Raw genomic sequence first — 24,426 nt, 5'->3', positions numbered from 1 at the left:
TTTTTATTATTATTATTATTATTTAACACAGCAAGCTATTCCACCACTGAATTTCTCTCCAAACACATTCACCTTGATGGAACTTGTCCGTAGTCTGGATAAAAAAATGTCATGATTGTTCACCCTTGACATAGGTATGTGGTCTCGGAATGCCCCCGTCTAGTTGGACGGAGGTTTTACTCCTAAATGAAATTGGACAACTCAAGACCACAAACCAGTACCTCAGAATTTGGTAAACATCAGCATAACCTCACGTCGGAGTTTTGATTCACACGCATTCAACAACCACAAAGAATCAACTGCAAAAACATTGTAAACTATAACGTACACTTAAACTGTTTTTCTTCCTTTTGGGCACTCGAATTAACTTTATTGACTAACCACATTTAACAGGCTTGCTACAGAAAACAAATCTGCCCAATTCAGGCAAAAATAAATAAATAAAATAGAATAAACAAAAGGAGAGATGGAAGAACAACAGATAGAGCCTGCAGGAGTGGGCAAGAGATCAAGCTGAAAATATGGAATCACTTAAGACCTGAGAGTGCGCCCCATAAAGGGTTAAAGATGGCTGGAGGAAAAGTGCGCTTGTTTATGGCGAATTTGACAGTGGTAGTTAAATGGTGAGGTTTCCCTCCAAGCTGCCAGTCTGTGGAGGCGGTCAAAGCTCTGTGCGCCGCGCACATCCACTCTGTCTGACTCTGCCGTGCTTTCCTTTTCTTGTTTATGGCTGGCTGGCTGTCTTCCCCAGACAAAGGAAAAGACAGATTTGTTATCTCTGCTCTCTCCCTTCACCTTTACGTATTGTTTTCATCGCGTCTTCAGGCCTAACAGATCCAGCTTCTCCATCCATCCCCTTTTCACACAAACCCAGAGCCCTCATCCATTGTTTTCCTTTTCTGTCCCTCACCGTGGCTATAAACGTTCAACCTGCTACTCCTGGAATCCTTGCAGATGTCCGCAGCCTGGCGCTGACGTGGGCGCTCGCCAGCAGCCCAGATGCATTTGCGACTCCTTGCCATTGTGATATCCTTGCTATGTGAAGTGATCAGGATGGGTTCCGGCATCGTGCAGAAAAGAAGCGGTAAGTACTCCGCTAAAAAGAATAATTTATTTTTTAGTTTATAATGATTTTTTTCCCCAACAAAACAGACTAACCGGGCAGTTTTTTTGGAAATAGAATTACAGTCACAGCAAATTTGGTAATATTATTAGCTCCCACACGTATCTAGCCACAAAGATGGCTCAGCGCAAACTATTTTTGATGGGTTCAAATTCAGTTTACAGTTCAAGTTCAAAGACCTTGCTACTCGCATTCTCAGGAATGGAATTACATCAGAAAATCGAGTGCAAAACAGTCGGCTACTTTCACAAAATTCTTACACAGCTCAAGAATAGGACATTGCAGCTTAAGTTGCTACCTTACTTACAATATTTGCCAAAACTTGATACACTTAAGAAAAAAAACAGCATTATAGTATCAAACAAAACCAAATGATCCTCTGACAAGTCTGCTTTAAAATCCTAATTATCCTATGAACAACAGTATTTTATATCAGTTCACTGTTCCTCAAACAAGCTTTGTGGAACACAAATAAACTAAAAGCATATAATTGTCAGCATTGGGGTCTGAGCAGGGAGCGGTTGAAGACGGGTATCAAAAATAGGACAAGTTCTGACATTTTGTCTTAAAAATATGAATATTAATTTCATGAATCCATTGTGCCACAGAACTCAAATTGCATCATCTTAGAGTTTCTAATGCTTCTGCCTGCATGAATGTTAAAGATGAAAACATAACTGGGTTTTTTTTTTCTTTGTTTTGTTTTTTTTTTAGTTTTCCTTTTTGGACAAAGAAGTGCTTAAATGAAAATTAAAGCTGATCAAACATACAGACACTTAAAAAAAAACATACTAGAAATGTATTATAAATATGGATTTCTTATGAACCAAAAAAATAAATAAAAGATACATGTCAAATGTTGCAGACTAATGTATACGTAAACATAAAAACAACGGGGGGCAACCTTTTAATTATAAGAGGTGATTAATGATTGGCTGATTGAAAGAAATAAATGTATTTTGATCATTCCTTTCTCTGGTTCTTCATTTGAACTCTGTCTCTCTGAAGACTCCGAACACTTTTCTTTATTGTATGTAATTCTTAATTGGGTGGTTTTATTAATAAATATTTTAATCTTTGTGACATTTTCTGATATTTTGTACATTAATGTGTGATTGATCATTATGCTGCTAAAATAATTGTCTGACAAACCACAATGAAGATAATTATTAAATGAAGGCCTAATTTACATTTCATATTAGATGACAAATTAAAGAATAAACAAATCACTTTAATACAGAATGTTTAAAGAACAAAACAAGTCTGAGTTCTATTTCACTGTCACGTCTGTGATGTCATAAGGTAAGAATCTTAAAGCGATGAAAGTACAAACTTATCTTGCAATGTTCAAGAGATAAACGGGAATAATTTTCCCGCAGATGCAGATCATCAGTAAAAATATAAACAGCGACCCATCTGACTGACACGTCTGTCAAAACTCTGTCAACCGTCAAACTCTGTCAACAACCATCTTTAAGATGTACATTTTTGACTGTAAAACCAAATGTAAAGAATGAATCAGAGCCAGTGCCTTGTTCAGAAGCTCTTTAACAACTCACACAGAGATTTCTCCCGTCTCAGAAAGGCTTTGATTATCACACCACAGGACACATTAAATCTGGATCAAAAATAAATCTGGTTTTGTTGTGAAACATTGAACAGAACCTGCCGCTGAACACGTTACGTGCCCCCTCCACACTCGGTGTCCTCTGGAATTCCAGCTAATGGAGGGAGATCCGGTCTCAGTTACATCCTCATTTCAGCTTCCGACCGCTTATCAGGCGAGCAGAGGTGAGGCATTGGTGAAAGATGAGAGAGCCATCGAGCACCACTCACTCAGTCACTCCAATATGTTGTGACAGCATGATTACACGGCAACTTTAAAGGCAACGTCTGGGTGAAACCTGGATCAGCGTTCATTAGGATTTTAATATCAATCCTGCCCACCAGTGTTTCTCAAGATAGAGAGATGAATAAGTTAAAAGAAAATATTAAATAAAGTGGATCCAGTTCTTTTATTGCTGCAGCCAAACATTTCAGCTGTTTCAGAATAATTGGTTCATTAGCTCAAAAGTAAACAAAGTGAAGCTGCCATCACTCCCAATACGACAGGAATTTTAAACACAGGGGCTAAAATAATTTAATCCAGAATATTGACACAGCATGAAGACAGGCAAAAATTAATTCCGGTTATTCTTCCCAAAGTTATTCTTAAAGCTCTCCCTATGAGCATGTGAACAATTTATGCACCACTCCCCTGACCCCAAATAAATAAATACACATTTTTAATGAATTTATTTATTCATGGTTCCTACATTTTAAGGAAAGATAGATTAACTGACATTAACTTTTTGTTAATGCCAGTTTCAATGAAATTTAAGATGAACATTAAAATAACCAAAAATAAAGAAAAATAAACTATTTTTATGGCTCAGGGTCGGGGACAAATATTTATTTGTAACATGAACATGGTTACTGGTTGACGCTACGCTGCAAATTTTTCTTTGAAAAGCCAATTTTCACACCTCCCCAATTCAATGCGCAAGTTACATTGTGCCAGTTCAAAGCATCCAACAACTAACCAGAGAGACTTCTTGGTTCCGCTATCTCGCTTTGGGAAGCGTCATGAGGGGCTTTCATTGAATTATTAAGAATGGAGAAAAAAAAAAGATTGTAACTTGCAGTATTTGGGGATTTTTAATCGCAGTGTCAAATTAAGTTAACATGAATAAAATCCTACTTTTGTTTTAGCATTTTGAAGACTTTTGATAAACTAATTTAAGACATAATACCAATTAAAGCCTTATTTTTAGATTAACAAATTGTCTTTTAAGAGTTTAAGGCTCTACAAGAACAGTGATATAATTCAGATGTCAAATGTAAAAAAAAAAACAACTACAATTACTTCCATCTTAGCGCCACAACAGCAAATATGAAATACGAGGTCTGTCCATAAAGTATAGGTCCTTTTTATTTTTTTCAAAAACTATATGGATTTCATTCATATGTTTTTACGTCAGACATGCTTGACCCTCGTGCGCATGCGTGAGTTTTTCCACGCCTGTCGGTGACGTCATTCGCCTGTGAGCACTCCTTGTGGGAGGAGTCGTCCAGCCCCTCGTCGGAATTCCTTTGTCTGAGAAGTTGCTGAGAGACTGGCGCTTTGTTTGATCAAAATTTTTTCTAAACCTGTGAGACACATTGAAGTGGACATGGTTCGAAAATTAAGCTGGTTTTCAGTGAAAATTTTAACGGCTGATGAGAGATTTTGAGGTGACACTGTCGCTTTAAGGGCTTCCCACAGTGCGAGACGTCGCGCTGCGCTCTCAGGCGGCGTCATCAGCCTGTTTCAAGCTGAAAACCTCCACATTTCAGGCTCTATTGATCCAGGACGTCGTGAGAGAACAGAGAAGTTTCAGAAGAAGTCGGTTTCAGCATTTTATCCGGATATTCCACTGTTAAAGGAGATTTTTTTTTAATGAAAGACGTGCGGACGGGTCCGCGCGTCGGCTCGCAGCTGCCGCGACGCTCCGCCACAGGAAAAACACCTCTGTTGGAAGCCTTAAGGACAAGTTGGAACATGTCCAGCTGTTAAACAATTTCTCATATACTCACTCCACTGAAAGCCATCAAAAGCCGCCTGGATTTTACAAGTGGTTATCAACACGGAGGTGTTTTTTCCTGTGCCGCCGCTCCGCGCCGGCTGCGTCCCGACGCGCGGACCCGTCCGCCCGTCTTTCATTAAAAAATCTCCTTTAACAGTGGAATATCCGGATAAAATGCTGAAACCGACTTCTTCTGAAACTTCTCTGTTCTCTCACGATGTCCTGGATCAATAGAGCCTGAAATGTGGAGGTTTTCAGCTTGAAACAGGCTGATGACGCCGCCTGAGAGCGCAGCGCGACGTCTCGCACTGTGGGAAGTCCTTAAAGCGACAGTGTCACCTCAAAATCTCTCATCAGCCGTTAAAATTTTCACTGAAAACCAGCTTAATTTTTCGAACCATGTCCACTTCAATGTGTCTCACAGGTTTAGAAAAAATTTTGATCAAACAAAGCGCCAGTCTCTCAGCAACTTCTCAGACAAAGGAATTCTGACGAGGGGATGGACGACTCCTCCCACAAGGAGTGCTCACAGGCGAATGACGTCACCGACAGGCGTGGAAAAACTAATGCTTGCGCACGAGGGTTCATGCATGTCTGACGTAAAAACATATGAATGAAATCCATATAGTTTTTGAAAAAAATAAAAAGGACCTATACTTTATGGACAGCCCTCGTATGTGCAATGAACGCAGAATTACACACAACTCAAACTTTTAAATCATTTTAAATTTTTTAAGTTACTTGAAAGTTTGTGCAAACATTTACAGAGCATCTGGAAAACATTCACAGAACATTTTGTTATGTTTGTTATGTCTTATTCCAAAATGGAGTACATTCACCCCCTCCCCTCAAAATTCTACTCACAACACCCCATAATGACATGATTTTTTTTTAATTTTGCAAATTTATTAAACTTAAACTAAAAAAAAAAAAAAAAAAAAATCACATGTACATAAGTATCCACACTCTTTTCTCAATACTTTGTTGATGCACCTTTGGCAGCAATTATAGCCTCAATTCTTCTTGAATATGATGCCACAAGCTCGGTGCATCTATCTTTGGGCAGTTGTGACCATTCCTCTTTGTAGGACTTCTCAAGCTCCATCAGCTTAGATGGGGAGTGTCTGTACACAGCCATTTTCAGATCTCTCCAGAGATGTTCAATCAGATTCAGGTCTGGGCTCTGGCTGGGCCACTCAAGGACATTCACAAAGTTGTCCTGAAGCCACTCCTTTGATATCTTGGCTGTGTTCTTAGGGTCATTGTCCTGCTGAAAGATGAACCGTCGCCCAGTCTGAGGTCAAGAGCGCTCTGGAGCAGGTTCTCATCCAGGATGTCTCTGTACATTGCTGCATTCATCTTTCCCTCACACCTAACTAGTCTCCCAGTTCCTGCCGCTGAAAAACATCCCCACAGCATGATGCTGCTACCACCACGATTCACTGTAGGGACGGTGCCTGGTTTCCTCCAAACATGCCGCCTGACATTCATACCAAAGCGTTCAAACTTTGTCTCATCACACCAGAGAAATTTGTTTCTCGCGGCCTGAGAGTCCTTCAGATTTAATTTCTTTGTTCTTATCTGAAGCACTTTGTGATTTTATCTTGAAATGTGGTATATAAATAAACTTTACTTACTTACTTCAGGTGCCTTTTGGCAGACTCCAGGTGGGCTGCCATGTGCCTTTTATTTAGGAGTGGCTTCTGTCTGGCCACTCTACCATACAGGCCTGATTGGTGGATTGTCCTTCTGGAAGGTTCTCCTCTCTCCACAGAGGAATTCTGGAGCTCTAACAGACTGACCATCAGGTTTTCGTTCACCTCCCTGACTAAGGCCTTTCTCCCCTGATCGCTCAGTTTAGGTGGGCCGCCAGCTCTAGGAAGCTCGTGGTGGAGCTAAACCTCTTCCATTTATGGAGTCCACTGTGCTCATTGGGACCTTCAAAGCAGCAGAAATGTTTCTGTACCTTCCCCAGATTTATGACTTGAGACAATCATGTCTCAGAGGTCTACAGACAATTCCTTCATCACATTCCTTCATCACAAACTTCATGCTTGGTTTGTGATTTGACATGCACTGTCAACTGTGGGACCTATGTAGACAGGTGTGCGTCTTTTTAAATCATATCCAACCAACTGAATTTACCCCAGGTGGACTCCAATTAAGTTCTAGAAACATCTCGATGATCAGTGGAAACAGGCTGCACCTGAGCTCAGTTTTGAGCTCCACTGCAAAGCCTGTGAATACTTATGTACATGTGATTTCTTAGTTTTTTTTTATTTTAAAAAATTGCCAAAAAAAAAAAATTCACATTGTCATTATGGGGTATTGTGTGTAGAATTCTGAGAGGAAAAAATGATTTTCAATTTCAATTTTGGAATAAGGCTGTAATATAACAAAATGTGGACCTTACTTGTGTGAAGCGCCTTGAGGCAGCTTTATATAAATGAAATATAAGCGCCAGCTGCAGTACTGAAGCTACGCGAAGGTTAAACAGTGCCAACGAAAGTCAATGAAAGTCCAGATTTCTTTGGGCTTTGTTGCCCTTCGTTGAATGCCGTGTGACCAGGCCTTAAGGCTTTTACACTGTTTCACAGCCTTGTGACCTTTCTTTTCCCTAACATTTTGGTAATACGTTGTAGACTTAGACGATGCAGTCTTCACGAAAGCGTTTCAAATATGGACTGATGCTGAAGGTAAAAGTCCCTCTGGCTGCTTGTTTTGCACTCGGGGTCACCACAGCAAACCTGAGGTGGATCTGCATGTTGAATTGGCACCATGTTTTACACCAGATGCCCTTCCTGATGCAACTCCACAGTACATGGAGAAATGTGGCAGGGGCAGGGTTTGAACCAAGAACCTTTTACACTGAAACCAAGTGCCAAACCACTTAGCCACCAAACTCACATTATTTTATGTCAGACACACTGATCTAGCTCAGATCCTCTTTGTGGCTGAGTACTACAAATACTAGTTATAGTGGTAAAACTTTAATTCATGTACCACACAGTGAGAGTCTGCAAGCTCATGACTTATCTACTGAATCACAAAATTCATCATTTTGTATTGTTTAATAAGAAAAGGATTTCATGCTGAATCCATGTTTGTGATGTGTTTTGTAGGGTCAAAGTATACTCAACAAAAATATAAACGCAACACTTTTGGTTTTGCTCCCATTTTGTATGAGATGAACTCAAAGATCTAAAACTTTTTCCCCATACACAATATCACCATTTCCCTCAAATATTGTTCACAAACCAGTCTAAATCTGTGATAGTGAGCACTTCTCCTTTGCTGAGATAATCCATCCCACCTCACAGGTGTGCCATACCAAGATGCTGATTAGACACCATGATTAGTGCACAGGTGTGCCTTAGACTGCCCACAATAAAAGGCCACTCTGAAAGGTGCAGTTTTATCACACAGCACAATTCCACAGAATGTCACAAGATTTGAGGGAGCGTGCAATTGGCATGCTGACAGCAGGAATGTCAACCAGAGCTGTTGCTCGTGTATTGAATGCTCATGTCTCTACCATAAGCCATCTCCAAAGGCGTTTCAGAGAATTTGGCAGTACATCCAACCAGCCTCATAACCGCAGACCACGTGTAACCACACCAGCCCAGGACCTCCACATCCAGCATGTTCACCTCCAAGATCGTCTGAGACCAGCCACTCGGACAGCTGCTGAAACAATCGGTTTGCATAACCAAAGAATTTCTGCACAAACTGTCAGAAACCGTCTCAGGGAAGCTCTGCATGCTCGTCGTCCTCATCCGGGTCTCGACCTGACTCCAGTTTGTCGTCGTAACCGACTTGAGTGGGCAAATGCTCACATTCGCTGGCGTTTGGCACGTTGGAGAGGTCTTCTCTTCAACTTTATGCGAAAGAGATGTGTTGCACTGCATGAGGCAAATGGTGGTCACACCAGATACTGACTGGTATCCCACCCCAATAAAACAAAACTGCACCTTTCAGAGTGGCCTTTTATTGTGGACAGCCTAAGGCACACCTGTGTACTAATCATGGTGTCTAATCAGCATCTTGATATGGCACACCTGTGAGGTGGGATGGATTATCTCAACAAAGGAGAAGTGCTCACTATCACAGATTTAGACTGGTTTGTGAACAATATTAGAGGGAAATGGTGATATTGTGTATGTGGAAAAAGTTGAGTTCATCTCATACAAAATGGGAGCAAAACCAAAAGTGTTGCGTTTATATTTTTGTTGAGTGTATATAAATCCAAAAAATGTCATGTAGATTTTCACCAATAAAGATTATAGTTCCACCTGTTTACACTCAGAATTTTGTGTAATTTTGTCTCATCGTGGCATGTGAAGGTCTTTCATCATAAATGTAGTTTCAAGCGCAGTTTTCAGATGGTGTACAAAGAAGAACTGAGGCGAGGTTTTCCCCAACATAATAGAGTGCCGGTTAATTTATGAGCTGTAATGTATGTGGCAAGAACTAGAAGCAGACACAATAGATTCACAGTCAGGGTCCGGTAAGTAAATTTGTGCTCTGTGGCCTCGGCAGCGGCGGCTGTATACAGCCATGTTTTTGACACGCTGCAAAAAATACTTATGCTCATTGATGCATTCTGATTATATAAATTATCAGAATAGAGAAAATTGTCACAAAAATCACAATCCAAAAGGACATTTTAAAATTTGTTTTGTCTGCACCTCTGTTGAAAACTCAATTTCAATTACAGCAACATCAACTCGAGGGAATTAATTGATAAGAAAAAAACCTGAAGAACAAAACCTCAACTGTAAATCAAAATTCTGAGATTTTTTTTTTAACCAAGATTATAGTGTAAAATTTTAGAATTTAAGTCATTATGTGATTAAAAACTTAAAAAAATAATACAATGATTGATGTAATTATGAGTCACATTTAACTTAAGGCAAAATTGTGCTATTAAAAAGTTAAATTTATGAGATTGAAGCTCATATATTTGTGTCCTAAAATGACACAAAAGTCAGAATTACAGTATGAACGCAAGATTTTGCACTTCTATTTTGCAAATTATCACTTGGAAAGCAATATTTTGACTCATCTCATAATATTAACCTAAAAACATTTCATTCATAACTGTCAGTGGTGAGCACAGGCAACCAAAAAGTTAGCTTCGATAACCATTAAATCACTAACTGAGAAGTTAACTTTTATAATACTAAACCAATAAACCACTTAAAAAAAAAAAAAAAAAAAAAAAAAATGGTGGAAGTTATCGCTAACCGCTAACATTAGTATTGACTCGGTACACTGCCGGCTACTGATAAGCCAGTTTCGAGTTTAAGCACCTCAAGGGCTGCTGGCTAAATTCAAAAGCGATCACAAACACACAAGAAAATAAAAAATTAAACCCCAAACACTGTCATCATCTTTATCAAAAGCAGTAAATCTCAATATTAGAAGTCAGTTTAATGCTACATTATATATTTATAGACCGTTAAAGGAGCTGCATTCACAAACACAGAACAAATGCATGAAAAATACATGAACAAAAAAATTAAATCCCAAACACGGTCATCGTCTTTATAAAAATCAGTAAATCAAAGTGTTAGAAGTCACTGTTTATCTCTGTATTATATATTTCAAAACCGTTAACAAATGCACGAAAAATAAATAAACAAAAAATAAAATCACAAATGCGGTCATCGTCCTTACAAAAAGCAGTAAATCACAGTATTAGAAGTCACAGTTTAACTCTATATTCTATATTTATAATCCATTAACGGAGCTGCATTCACAAACACAAGACAAATGCAAGAAAAATAATCCAATAAAAAATACAATCCCAAACACTGTCATGATCTTTATCAAAAGCAGTAAATCCCAGTATTAGAAGTCACAGTTTATCATATTTCTAAACTGTTAATGGAGCTGCATTCACAAACACAAAACAAATGCATGAAAAATAAATAAATAAAAAATAAAATCCCAAACACGGTCCTCATCTTTATAAAAGCAGTAAAACGCAGTAGTAATAGTCACAGTTTATCTCTGTATTATACAGTATTTATAAACACAGGAACGGCTCACCTGTGTTGCGTTCAATGCGACTGGTAAAATCTACACCTCATCTGTTGCGTTGAGCTTCCCTACCGAAGAAAACCCACGTACGTTTTGCCTTGTATAAAAATACAGCAATACGTGGCTTTTCACTTTAAAAAAGTAAAGATGTGCATGTACACGCTGTCTTTAAAGCAGACACATTAACTGTTGATTTATGCTACGGGAGCTCATGTCAACAGAACACCGGTGCTGCTGTGGCACTCTGATTGGTCCCCCACCTTTTATTATGAATTAATGCACAATTTATGTGGAAATAATTGGTGCACAAAAGCTTCAGATATCTGTCGCTGAGACAGATGATGATTGGAGTGCAGTTTTAAGCATAAACGAGGCAATAATCTGTGAACTACTGCTGACGCTCCGAAAAGACGTACGAGGTCTATTAGATAAGAAACCAACACTTTTTTTTTTTAACTATATGGATTTGAATGACGTGGGATTACACCAATCATGCTTGAACCCTCGTTCGCATGCGTGAGTTTTTTCACGCGTGTCGGTGATGTCATTTCCCTGTGGGCAGGCCTCGAGTGAGATGTGGTCCAGCCCTCTCAGCTGAATTCCTTTGTTTCACACGCTGCTCGAGACGGCGCGCATTGCTTTATCAAAATTTTTTATGGACCTGTGAGGAATATCCGAGTGGACACTATTCAAGAAATTAAGCTGGTTTTCGGTGAAAAGTTTAACGGCTGATGAGAGATTATGGGGTGTTTCTGTCAGTGTAAGGACTTCCCACGGAGCGGGACGTCGCGCAGTGCTTCCAGGCGCCGTCGTCGGCCTGTTTCGAGCTGAAAACATCCTAATTTAAGGCTTAATTCACCCAGGACATCGTGAGAGAACAGAGAAGATTCAGAAGAGGCCGGCATGAGGACTTTATGCGGACATTCCACTGTTTAAGGACATTTTTTAATGAAAGACGTGCGCGCAAATTCACCGAGTCGTTTCCGTGACGACTCGGCGAATGTGTGTGCGCCGCGACAGGAAAAACACCTCCGTGTTGAAAACCATTTCTAAAATTCAGGCGGCTTTTGATGGCTTTCAACAAGTGAGTAACTGAGAAATTGTTTAACAGCTTGGGCATGTTCCAACTTGCCCGTTAAGGTTTCCAACGGAGGTGTTTTTCCTGTCACGACCCCCGCGGTCGGGTCCGGCCCGACATGCGACTCTGCCCGCATGTTCTTTCATTACAAAATGTCCGTTAACAATGGAATGCCCGAATAAACTCCTCATACCGACTTCTTCTGAAACTTCTCTGTTCTCTGACGACTTACTGGGTCAACAGAGCCTGAAATGTGGAAGTTTTCAACTTGAAACGGTGAGACGCTGCCGCCTCGAAGCGCAGATCACCGTGAGGCACCGTGGGCCGTCCTTACGGCGACACTACCAGACCAAAATCTCTCATCAGCCGTTAAAATTTTTACCGAAAACCAGCTGAATTTATCGACTGGTGTCCACTCAGTTGTGCCTTACAGTTTTGAAAAAATTTTGATCAAACAAAGCAGCAGTCTCTGAGCCATTCCTAAACAATGAAAAAATCGAGGAGAGGGTGGGCCACTCCTCACTCAAAGACTGCCCACAGGCGAATGACGTAACCGACAGGCGTGAAAAAACTCTCGCATGCCCATGAGGATTCAAGCATGTCTGATGTAATCACACGTGATTCAAATCCATATGGTTTTTGAAAAAAATAATAAGGTCGGATACTTTTCTAATAGACCTCGTATGTGCAGTGAAAGCAGGGGAGTGTTCAGAAGGGAGAGGGCCGAGCTCCTCACAGCGGCCTGACTGTTGCAGACACACAACAGACAGGAACTAACGTATGATTTTAGGGTTTCCAAACGTTTTGACCGCTAAACTTTACTCACTTTACCAGCAAGAAAATTTTTAGCGGACTTAAAGTTAGCGGAACAAAATTTAGTGGAAGGTAACTGATCCACTGATTGTTTTCAAAGTTAGCTGAAAAGCTAATCCACTAAGGAAAACGTAAGACTCGCTAATTAGCAGTTAGCGGATTAGCAGAACTATGCCCACCACTGATGGCTGTGATTTTAATAATCAGAACTTTCAGTTTATCTCATGTTTAAGATTGAAACCATTGAAAAAAGTGTCTCATAATGTTTACTTCAACAACTGTAATTATTATTTTTCTCATAATTAATTTTTTTCATATTTGACAAAATTATGAGCTTATTATAAGACCACATCATGCATACAAGACATTCAACTGACTTTTTTTTAATTCATAGCCTTTGATTATATGTGTTTTATTATTCATCCATATGGAACCAGACTTCCCCACTTTAACCCTCTTGTACTATAAGAACTCATAGTGTTGACTTAAAGTCAAAAAGTGAATCGGATCATGGATGAGCCAAAATGAAAGCAAGACCAAAGGCACACTCCTGCCAAATCTTTGGTGAACAACTGAAAAGTGATTCTTAAAGAAGAGTTGCATGACACAAACAGTAAAGTGATTCTTTTGAGGGCAGAATGGCAAGTAACAGCTGTTGAGTTTGGTGGGTCAAATCTTAGTTTTAGGGCTGGACAGCTTGACCCGATGTAAAAATGCATCACACCACTCCAGTTAGATTTACACTTTCCTCATTACATTCCTTGTCCTCTTTTTTCCTGTCCTTCATCCACTCCTCACCTCCTGCTCTCCATCTAAGGTAACACTCACCCCCCCCCCCCCCCCCGAGTTCTTTACCACATCTGGACTCGGTTCATTTAGCCGTTAAAGCAGCTGAAACAGTTTGAAGCTTTTCACAGCAGGAACGCCAACCCGCAGAAGGCAACATTGTGTCCATTAGCGCACGGCGGCTCACCTTTTTCCCCGTCCATGTGGCCATGGAGGAGGCCGAGCTGAGACAAATCAATTGTTCAGCCAGAAAGAACAATTTCAACGCTGGATACGGTCACATTCAGAACTGCGGGAAAGTCTCTTAAGGAGAAATGTGGAACCAATTTAATATTGTGTCAGTATGAGCTGAGAAAACAGGCAAAAACCCCAAACTCACTTGTTACCACTGATAAACAGAAGATCCTACAGCATGCCTTGCACCCGAAAGTATCCACTGCTGGAGTCAAGTACAGTCCAGGGACCAAAAAAAGGTTCAAAATACTGTCCCATGCACAAAATTTAGTAAGTACAAAAAAACCCTCCATATTTATCCAACATGCACACACCGGTCATAGACACACATCAGGAAGTGTCAGCTGTTGATCAAGCCCACATGTTCTAAACCACCGCGCTCGTGCACATTCATGGTCATTTAGATTCAGAAACTGCCTCAGTTAACCTCATGTTGTAATAAAACATCCGTTTGTTACTTGTATTCCTCACTGGAATAACAGTCAATCAACTTTTGTGAAATGAAGATCGAGGTGCTTGTGTGTGAGCACAAAAAATACAAAAATGAATCCAACCATTCACTCACGGTGTCATGTTGTTTATTCATTACCCGAGGCCATCAAATGTGGCCATTGGGTACTGCGAAGACTTTGCCTCTGTCCGTCCATCCTTTTGTGCTCAGCATAACTCCAGTCCTATTACTGTCAGAGTTTTCAAATTCAAAGGGACCAGTCTTGGGACACAGACCTTGACAAGTTCAAAGATGGCTAACCTTGACTTGTTAAAAAGTCACATTCTGTTGCTATTTTTAGGGTATGATCTCACGGATGTTAGCATAGTGATGTCACTTCCTGGTGTCGCTAGCTGCTAACTTCGCTTCATTTTTAGCTAAATATAACACCTTTGTCATATATTATGTAAAAGCTATCGAGAAATAAACACTTCTAAAACTGAAAGTGCTGTTTTTGTAGGATCTCAATAATTATGTAAATAATATATAATACTTTGCACTGGGATACCAATTAAATAACTGTAAATTATAAAGAAGACAATGCTCAAATGGCTGAGGGTATTTTAGCACTGTGTTATATTTTAGATATTACAATCACTTATGGATATAACAAACCTCAACAAGCTTAGCATGACAACCAGCATAAAACCTTACAATTAATAGAATAATTAGACAATTATTTGTCCTTACCATTGTCTTGGAATTGTTTTGGCATCACTGCACTCCTGTCTTTAATGAGATACAATATTTCCTAATTAAGTTTGATTAGCGAAAAAATGGCCCCATTTTAATATAAAATTGCAGGAGGGAAAGGATTTGGTTCCTGCCTTGTAACAGCAGGCGCAGAGCCACGTGCTTGTTGATGAGGTTGACGCCAGGTGTCTTTTGTAGGTTTTGATGTCTGTTTCTAACTCGACATAATTATGAACTGTATGCTTACTAATTCAGCAGGGGTGGTGATCAAGCGGTTAGTGCACTTGGTTCTCAGTGCAGAAGGATCTCGGTTCAAACCCCACCCCTGCCCATTTCTCCATGTAATGTCGAGTTGCATCAGGAAAGGCATCCAGCGAAAAACTTGTGACAAATCAACAAGCAGACCCAGCCCAGTGTCGCCAAGTGAATACCCCCCCCCCCCCCTAAAAATCGGTCTGCCCTTCCTTCACTGCGCATATCTACACTGACAGTGTTAGTTTTACACTGGTGATTTTGCTGTGTAGTATTTATAAAATAGGTAGCTGACATTTTTCAAGGGTGGTAATAAAGTATGCAAAGTTTCTATAATAATTTTAGCTCAAAGTGCAGGAAATTAAAATGACAACATCCAATTAATAATTGGATTAATTATTTGCCATACTGAGTTGATATCATGTTTTACAACTGGCAAGGTTGAGATATTTCCTTTGTTCAGAGCTTTCTTGTTACCAGGGACAGATTAATGGTGATATCAACGTCCATTGTTCACTGTTGTTGCCTAATATCCCTAATTTCGCCAAGAATATTAGTCCTATCAACTTTCCATTTTTGCAGGGTTTATCCTTGACCCAAAATACATAAGTATACCAAACAGCAAATGCCAGCTCTCCACAGGTTGTCCATGATCGAAGTTACACACAGGCATGCACGTACACAGTGGTCACTTCACTTTTAATATATTAATATTAAGAATAAATTTAGACAATTATGCCAGTTTCTTTTTTTCTATTTTAAAATCAATGTAATTGTGATTGGAATGGATTCAGTGTGTAAGAAAAGGACACTTCATATGTCTTAGACACAAATGAAGTGTTTTTTGATAGTTGTGATATTCTACATATATCTGCCCTGTAATATATCTACATTTCTCCACCTCTCTGCGGTCTCTCTATTTTACATTCAGTATCATTGTACTTCCTTTCCACTTTTTTCAATTTCTGTCTTATTCACTGCAGTGTGACAGAAGAGGTCCATCTTTTGAGTGACACATGGACACGCTGCACATGCAAATGACTCTATAAGGGTGTGTTCACTTCCATTCATGGAAAACACTGGGAGTGGAGCATCGCCTTGTGCAAGCACTCACACTTCCATGAACACTGAAATTTATAAAAGAGAAGAGTACGTACACGACTTTATAATGCTGGCACAAAAAAAAAATAAAAAATTGTATGCAAATTTTTGCTTTGTGTGCAAAAGTTGTGATTTCTGCACTTTTTGCACATGAGATTTCTAAACTGCATGTTTTCAGCATGTTTTTTTTTTTTGCAAGCTGATAATTTATTTCACATGGATCTAAAATACACAGCATGAAATCCATACAAATAACAAATGTGTACTTCAGATCAGTCATCAAAAAACAGAATACTAGGGGGCCACAAGTCCCAATGTTCTGAGGATCCATTTGAAGAATCAGCATAAAAATCATTAAAATAAAATAAAAAATAATAGGGTGCTTGCAGATGGGACAGGCAGCTGTCACATTAAACTCAATAGGTGAAATAATAATAAGTTAACAATATGAGGTCCAGATTGGTAAATATGTGGAGCAGGTGTACAGTTTGGTGCAGCTTGTCAAGCATGAAATTAATTTATTGTTATCTGTTAATTACACTGGTCAACATGATTTTTTCTTGCATGGAGTTCTTCAACGGATTTTGAGTCATTTGTGGGTGCTGAATCCAAATCTTAGTTTTTGCCAGTCACATCACGTTTTTGAGATATGAAAACATATGTCTCGTATCAAGCATTGAAGCAGAAGCTGCAGTCTCGCACATCTCTTCGGCACCATAAACAATATTACGGCTCTTTTTCACATTTCAAGAACCTGATTTAAAAACTATGCTTTCGAAGCTGCTTTTGTGCACGATTAGTGCAGACTTTCACATCTGCATCTCCATGTGCTCACCTTTCTGGTCCTGTAAAAGTAAAAACGTATACAAATGTACAGACATGAATGGGAAGAGTTGAACCCTGGCTTGACAGGAGTATTGGCAAACCAATATTTTTTACTTTTATTTCCTCTTAAAATAAAAATGTCTTCACTTTAAAGATTAAAATTGGTCTGTTTGAATTTAATTAATATCTATGCACACTTATTACACACTTCAGTGACTGCACAATTTATCAACAGTTTTGTGTTAATAAAGCATTTAAAGCTTTCAGTATGACTAAATGGTTTTTTGAAAATTAAATATACCACTCCATGGGTGGTGGTTGTGACCCCGAGGAGCTGTGGTGGGCATCCTTTATTTTCATTTCTGAAAGGTGGCAACCCTATTGGGTGATTTTGTCTGAGTGTACGACCCGCTGATGTCTGTCCTGCTGCCTTCACTCAGACTAGTAGTCACCATGTCACATGGCTCAACATTTGCATAAAATAGACTTCTGGTCTGTTTTGGCCCCGCCTAGCTGGCGGCAGCGCAGCCATTGCCTCTTACCTCTGCAAAACGCTGGCGCCGATTGAAAATGGATGTCAAGTCATCGTTTTGCTTCGGTCACTTGTAGCTAATGTGATTGTAGGGTCGTAGTCATTCACTCCAAAAAAAAAAAAAATCAAGAGTTTTCTGAGCACTGTGCCTCACAATCACTGTGATGGAATCACATACGGTGTTTGCAGCACTTTAATTATGTTTTGATCTGCACCGTGAGTCCCTTTGTCGACTTTGGGCTAAATTATGCAGCAGCTCGGTCATGTTGAAAATGATTTTTCCTCACAGATAGTCACATTTTAATCCACCGTTAAGTCACCTTTTTCCATGTGGCTGGAGCTGCCATTTTGGTCAGATCAGCAGAGGAAGCCTAGTTTATCAAGCCACTGCCACCTGCTGGCTGGAGGTGGCACTGCATTTGACAATAATAGAGAGAAAAAAAATCCATGAAGTCATCACCAGTCCAATGCAGCCATCCGTGACACTGTAGGTGTGACATCACCATTGCATTTCTTTGCTTCAAATTAGAACTAATTCAATAAATAATTACAACAGGGGTGCCCAAGTTCGGTCCTTGAGATCTACCCTGACACTCTTAGTTGTCTCCCTGCTCCAACACACCTGAATCCAACTTGGGCACCCCTGAACTACACTAACTGCATTTATGCTGCTCAGCCCAAGTTTGGAAGGAAATATAATCTTCTCTTATGTAAGAACTTTCCAGAACAAAAGAAAAATCCATTAGATTTTAAGTTTAAACATGCATTCATGATCAGACAAAGACAACAAATGGAAAACTGGGGAATAATTGGAATGTTGCCATGCTTGTTTTGAGGCAGGAACGTGACTTTAGAGTGTTTTTTTTCCTTTTTCTTTTGAATTTCACAAATGTATTACCCCTGTTCAGTAGGTGGCACGCTGTATCTTGAAAACAAGCATGACAACATACCTTTTTTTTCACTTTTTAAATTAATCATCATCTTGAGATCATATGTGCCATTTTTTTATAAAATCTAATGGATTTTCCTATGGAAAATCTTTAAAAGAAATCTGTATTTATTGAAAATCTTATTTCTATTAAATTCACAGAGTTAGCTATATTCAAAGACACAAACAGTGACAATGTTGAGAAATGTATATGGTGTGCTTTACGCCACACAGAAAGGTTTCCGTTTTGAGGCTATGTGTTCAAGCCTTAAACCTGCGCAAAATCAACTTATGCATCTGTAATGGATCTGCTGTGGCGACGACCGCAAGCAGACCGAGAGCAACAAAAAGTAATCTATATTGTTATTAAATTTTATTTTGAAATTGTTGCACATCCTTTTTTTTTCTTTTGTTTTTGAGGATGGTACTGATTTATTACGGAGCCCTGGAAGTGTCATCACAAAATGTTTTGCATGTGGAGAGAACGTGCGCACGTTTTAAGCATCATTTGAGTAAAACAAAGGCACGGTCTACTTAAACATGGCCACAATTTGTAAAACGTGCACTCAATATTGTCTTGACACATAAATGTTGGCTATTAGTCAACAAACCAGCAGACAGTGTAATACATTTCCTCATTAGAAATGGATCTGGTCAGGGTGTATCATCATAGTTTGGGCGCACAAGTACATACAGAGAACTCCAGCTACCCAGCATGACATCATCTGGAGTTTAAGCACATTAAAAAGGATGCTGAGGGCGAAGCGTCTCCCCGTCATGAGGATGACAATTTAGGTCATATTATGGAGTTCATTTTGAACGAAAGGAAAACGTGCGCTCGTTTTATTAATTCGAGGTCTCAAAAGAAAACGTGCGCACGTTTTATTAATTCGAGGCCTAATTAAAGGAAAACGTCCGCACGAATTATCACGGCCATTAAAACGTGCACACGAATTATCACGGCCAGGAAAACGTGCGAATGTTTTATTAATTTGAGAGCACGTTTTATTCATTCGTGGGCTCAATTAAAGGAAAACGTGCACACAAATGATCATGGCCAGAAAAAACTATCACTTTAAGTGATCTCTCCCGGGTTCCGCAGCTTTATCGCCCTTTAATGGTCACCTTCCACTGCTCTGGAAGTTGAAAATTCCAGAACAAGCTGAACGTACAGAAATATTAATGTGTTACTCAACAAGCTTCAGTTGCATCGCAGTAGACTCGGTGTCTCATTAAATCAAACATAAAAAGGACTCAACTTAAAAAACTGACTAGGTGTTCCCAAAAGCAGTGCTTCACTTTTTATATATATATATTTTTTTATGTTACAGCCTTATTCCAAAATGGATGATTTTTTTTTCTTAAAACTTCTACACCATAATAACAACGTGATTTTTTTTTTTTTTTAGATTTTTGCAAATTTATTAAAATAAAAAAAAACCTAAGAAATCACATGTAAGCGACAGCCTTTGCCATGAAACTCAAAATTGAGCTCAGGTACATCCTGTTTCAGCTGTTCATCCTTGAGATGTTTCTACAGCTTAACTGGAGTCCACCTGGGGTAAATTCAGTTGATTGGACATGATTTGGAAAGACACACACCTGTCTTCATAAGGTCCCACAGTTGACAGTGCATGTCAGAGCACAAATCAAGCATGAAGTCAAAAGAATTGTCTGTAGACCTCCGAGACAAGATTGTCACGAGGCACAAATCTGGGCAAGAGTACACAAAACAATTTGCTGCTTTGAAGGTCCCAATGAGCACAGTGGCTTTCATCATCTGTAAATGGAAGAAGTTCAGATCCACCAGCACTCTTCCTAGAGCTGGCCGCCCGTCTAAACTGAGCAATCAGGGGATAAGGGCCTTAGTCAGGGAGGTGACTTAGCAGACCATGAGAAACAAAATTCTCTGGTCTTTTGAGACAAAAATTTAACTCTTTGGTGTGAATGCCAGGCATCATGTTTGGAGGAAATCAGGCACCATCCCTACAGTCAAGCATGGTGGTGGCGGCATCATGCTGTGGGGATGTTTTTCAGCAGTAGGAACTGGGAGACTAGTCAGGATTGAGGGAAAGATGAATGCAGCAATGTACAGAGACATCCAGGGTGAAAACCTGCTCCAGAGCACTCTTGACCTTAGACTGGGGCGACGGTTCATCTTTCAGCGGGACAATGACCCTAAGCACACAGCCAAGATATCAAAGGAGTGGCTTCAGGACAACTCTGTGAATGTCCTTGAGTGGCCCAGCCAGAGCCCAGACCTGAATCCGATCAAACATCTCTGGAGAGATCTGAAAATGGCTGTGCACATACGCTCCACATCCAACCTGATGGAGCTTGAGAAGTGCTGCAAAGAGGAATGGACAAAACTGCCCAAAGATAGGTGCACCAAGCTTGTGGCTGCCAAAGGTGCATCAACAAAGTATTGAGCACAGGGCTTGAATACTTATGTACATGTGATTTCTTTGTTTTATTCTTTTTAATTCATTTAAAAAAAAAAATCTTTTTTCATGTTGTCATTATGGTGTGTTGTGAGTAGAATTTTGAGGGAGAAAAATGAATTTACTCAACTTGGGAATAAGGCTGTAACATAAGAAAATGTGAAAAAGTAAAGCACTGTGAATATTTTCCAGATGCACTGTAGCCTTTGTTAGCAGTTTGCACTTTTTTTTTAATAAAATCCATTTAATTTTCCCTGTGTTAAGGGTCATATAAGATCAATTGGAAAAAGCCCAACAATGATTTTTCTCCTGTGCTGACATTTTGACCTACTCCATTACCCCCCCCCCTTCCCCCCCGCATAACAGTCTTTCTAGGTGAATATGTTATGTAAGAATTTAAAAATTTCCCTGCCTGCAATCCCAAAATGCAGCTCACCAACAGAATAAAGATACAGACAAGCATCACACCACTTTGCTCCTTATGCATAATGTTTTGTAATGTATGCATTCCGTGCAGTATAAGAATGTGGACAAATTCTGAATTTTCTGCACTCTTGAAACTGGCCACCACTTCCAGAATGGTGCAACACACTTTTGGAAATCATAAAAAATAACCAATATTAATCACTTTCCCTAATGGTTTGGGGAGGATAACGTCTCCGTTTACACCAAAGTGCAGCTAAGCTGTGTTGACGCTGGTGTGATTTCAGCATGAGAGAAGCACATTCAGGACTTGTTGAAAGTGTTCCTGTGACCCAGGGCACAGGTCAAAACAGCAGCACTCCTCAGTCTGTACTGTGATGTGATTTAAATGTTTTTCAAATATTGTCAAATGTCAACAAACATACATATTTATATATACAATATTTTTTACAGTAGTTTTGTTCTATTTAGTCTTTTTCTAGTAGTCTGTAGCTGTTTGGTAACAGGCGTTGCTGTTTTGGTTTTGCTGCTTTGGTCTGTTGCTATTCTGCCTCAAACCTGAAATGATTAAAACCAGATATGATGTGATGTGCAGCACAACAGTTTGAGCCATTTTTTTTTTGTTGTTTCTTGCAAGTTTTTTTTTTTTATGCAAAATCCTGTGATACTGCATGCAGCTACTTCCACATTCATGCAATGGCTTTGCATACTTCTAATATGATCCAACTTCTGATATTGCACATGCCTACTTCCATATTTGGAATTAAGGTTGTGCACAGTCATGGAAGTCTTGGCCAATGTCATAATTCCAATATGGTCTGCTTTAATTTCTGGAAATTTCCAATCTCATCCTGCATGAAACACAATGCATAGTTCATAAACATCATATCTCGCAATGCTAAAGGTAAATGAATAAATTATTCTTGCTCTTTTCCCCACTTATTCAAATTTGGCCAACATTGTTGTAGTATATATTTCAGAGCCATCATAGTCGTGCATGCATATCTGATCATTCATTTTTGAGTAATGCCAAGAAACCCATCAAAAACTAAACCAGAGCCTCTGCAGTAATGAAAGGCTTTAAAAGAATATGATCACATCTAATCAGACCTGGTTACACATGACAGATGACTCAAGCTCAAAATATCAATTTCTTGGCTCAGTGTTGCTAAGATTCCTCCACAATCTGCCATCATACCACGTGAAACCCTCCAAATATTAAATGGTTTAGTCTGTCAAATCCATGCTTTCACATCACTGTTTTCTGTGGATTCAGTTTTAGGGCAGAAAACCTCTTTAACTGTGAACATACTTCCATAAAACCCAACTGGAGCTTGTCACACCTGGTGCTTGTTAAAAAACCAGTGCAAGGTCAAAGGTCACCGTTTTACGCTAACTCAACCTGCTGCTCCTTTGAAAGTCGCCTAAGCCTGCAGATCGATGGCATATGTGTAGAGGACTATTTAGGACCATAGAATGGTCCCTGAGTTATTCTGGCAAATCTGCCGTGACACCCGGACTGCTTCTTTTCTCTTGTCAGTTTTTCAACTGACAATAATTCTGACACTTTTAACTCAGTTGTGCTGAAAGGATCACTTGAAAACATGGTTCAGTTTCATGTGAGGTGGAATGCGAGCATGGCTTAGAACTACCTAAAACATTCTACCCCAACCACTGAGGCATAGGAGAACCTTTTAAAATAATCACATTGGTGACTGAAAAAACATAAATCACATGAACGCTGACATTCATCAAACTGCTGAGAAAACCCTGAAGAATTCAAATACATCTTTACATAAAGTGAAGAATAAAATGCTAATCAACTATCTACTACAGTTAGGTGAACATCCCCTTGGCCTGCAAGTCACTGATGACCAAGACTTCATTAATAAGGGGGTTGAGCTGGAGTCTGTGGTAGAAGTGTCAGAGAGGAGGATGTTGAGGAAACTGCTCAGCATCCTGGACAACACCTCCCACCCCGTGCATGCCACACTGATGTTCTGTCAGAGTAGCTTCAGCCATAGACTGAGACCACCAAAGTGCACCACAGAATGCCACAGGAGGTCTTTCCTACCCCAGACTGTATAATTCCTCCCCCTTCTGCAGGATGAATACATAATGAACAGTTATTCAGTTAGAGTTATGTGCAATGTTGTCGAACATCTTGTGCAAATGTCTTCCAGTCATTTTTAATAAATATCTTGTACTTATTGTATAAAAAAAACATTGTTCATTGTTTACTGTTTCAGTACTCTGGCAAAATAATTTCCTTCTGGATAAATAAATAAAAAAATCTTGTTTTAAAAAGAGGACCATATTTGTCTAGTAATAGTAAAAACGGTTCATTTTAACACAACAACAAAGTCCGAAGCCAGATTTCATGTGGTTAAATCCTCATCAAGAAGTTGCTTTGCCTCCATATTTCACTGCACAATCGCTACAGACCTCAATAACCAGAGGCGTCGGACTGGGGGGGGGGGGTAAAGGGTACTATGTACCCAGGGCCCAGAGCATGGGGGGCCCACAAAAAACTGGCATTAAATATATTTTTGTGTTGCATGTTATTAATGTCCATACAATTCATGTTGTAAAAGAATATAATTAGGATGAATGTATAAATGTTGCAAAACATAATTCTGCTCTAACAATAATATTGAAAGATCTCTGAGGGCCCTTCCACCCCTGCACAGTTGTACAATGGTTTAGTCCAGGCTCACAGGTGACACCCCCCCCCCCCACCCACACACACACACACACACACACACACACACACACATATCCCAAACAGGATCTCACAGAAAGAGGAGGTATTTAGTAGTGCTGAAACAATTAATCGATTGAATCGATTATTAAAATAGTTGTCAACTAATTTAGTCATCAATTAGTTGTCTTTGTTTTACCGCAAATGTTTCGTTTCTTCCATATAAATCAACCGTTTCTGCAGCGCGGCTTTGCTTTGAACCTTGAACCAATCGAAGCAGTGATTCGCAGATCGAAGCAGTGGTTCACAGATCGAAGCAGTGATTCGCAGATCGAAGCAGTGCTTCGATCTGGTGC

At 39.6% G+C, this 24,426-nt stretch overlaps 1 protein-coding gene across 1 annotated transcript in view; it reads left to right on the top strand.

Annotated features, from left to right (window-relative positions):
* The first annotated feature begins 629 nt into the window (after nucleotides 1–629).
* rspo4 (R-spondin 4) overlaps nucleotides 630–24,426 on the top strand; it is a 105,191-nt gene continuing 81,394 nt past the window's right edge. Inside the window, exon 1 of the mRNA XM_034165957.1 lies at nucleotides 630–1,084. Coding sequence (XP_034021848.1) covers nucleotides 1,000–1,084 — 85 coding nt within the window. The 5' untranslated portion in view covers nucleotides 630–999. The remainder of the gene's footprint in view (nucleotides 1,085–24,426) is intronic.

Source organism: Thalassophryne amazonica, chromosome 3, assembly GCF_902500255.1.
Source record: "Thalassophryne amazonica chromosome 3, fThaAma1.1, whole genome shotgun sequence".
In the NCBI taxonomy this organism is placed as follows: domain Eukaryota; kingdom Metazoa; phylum Chordata; class Actinopteri; order Batrachoidiformes; family Batrachoididae; genus Thalassophryne; species Thalassophryne amazonica.
Note: the sequence above shows the minus strand (reverse complement) of the source record. Positions and strands in the feature narration are given on the sequence as shown.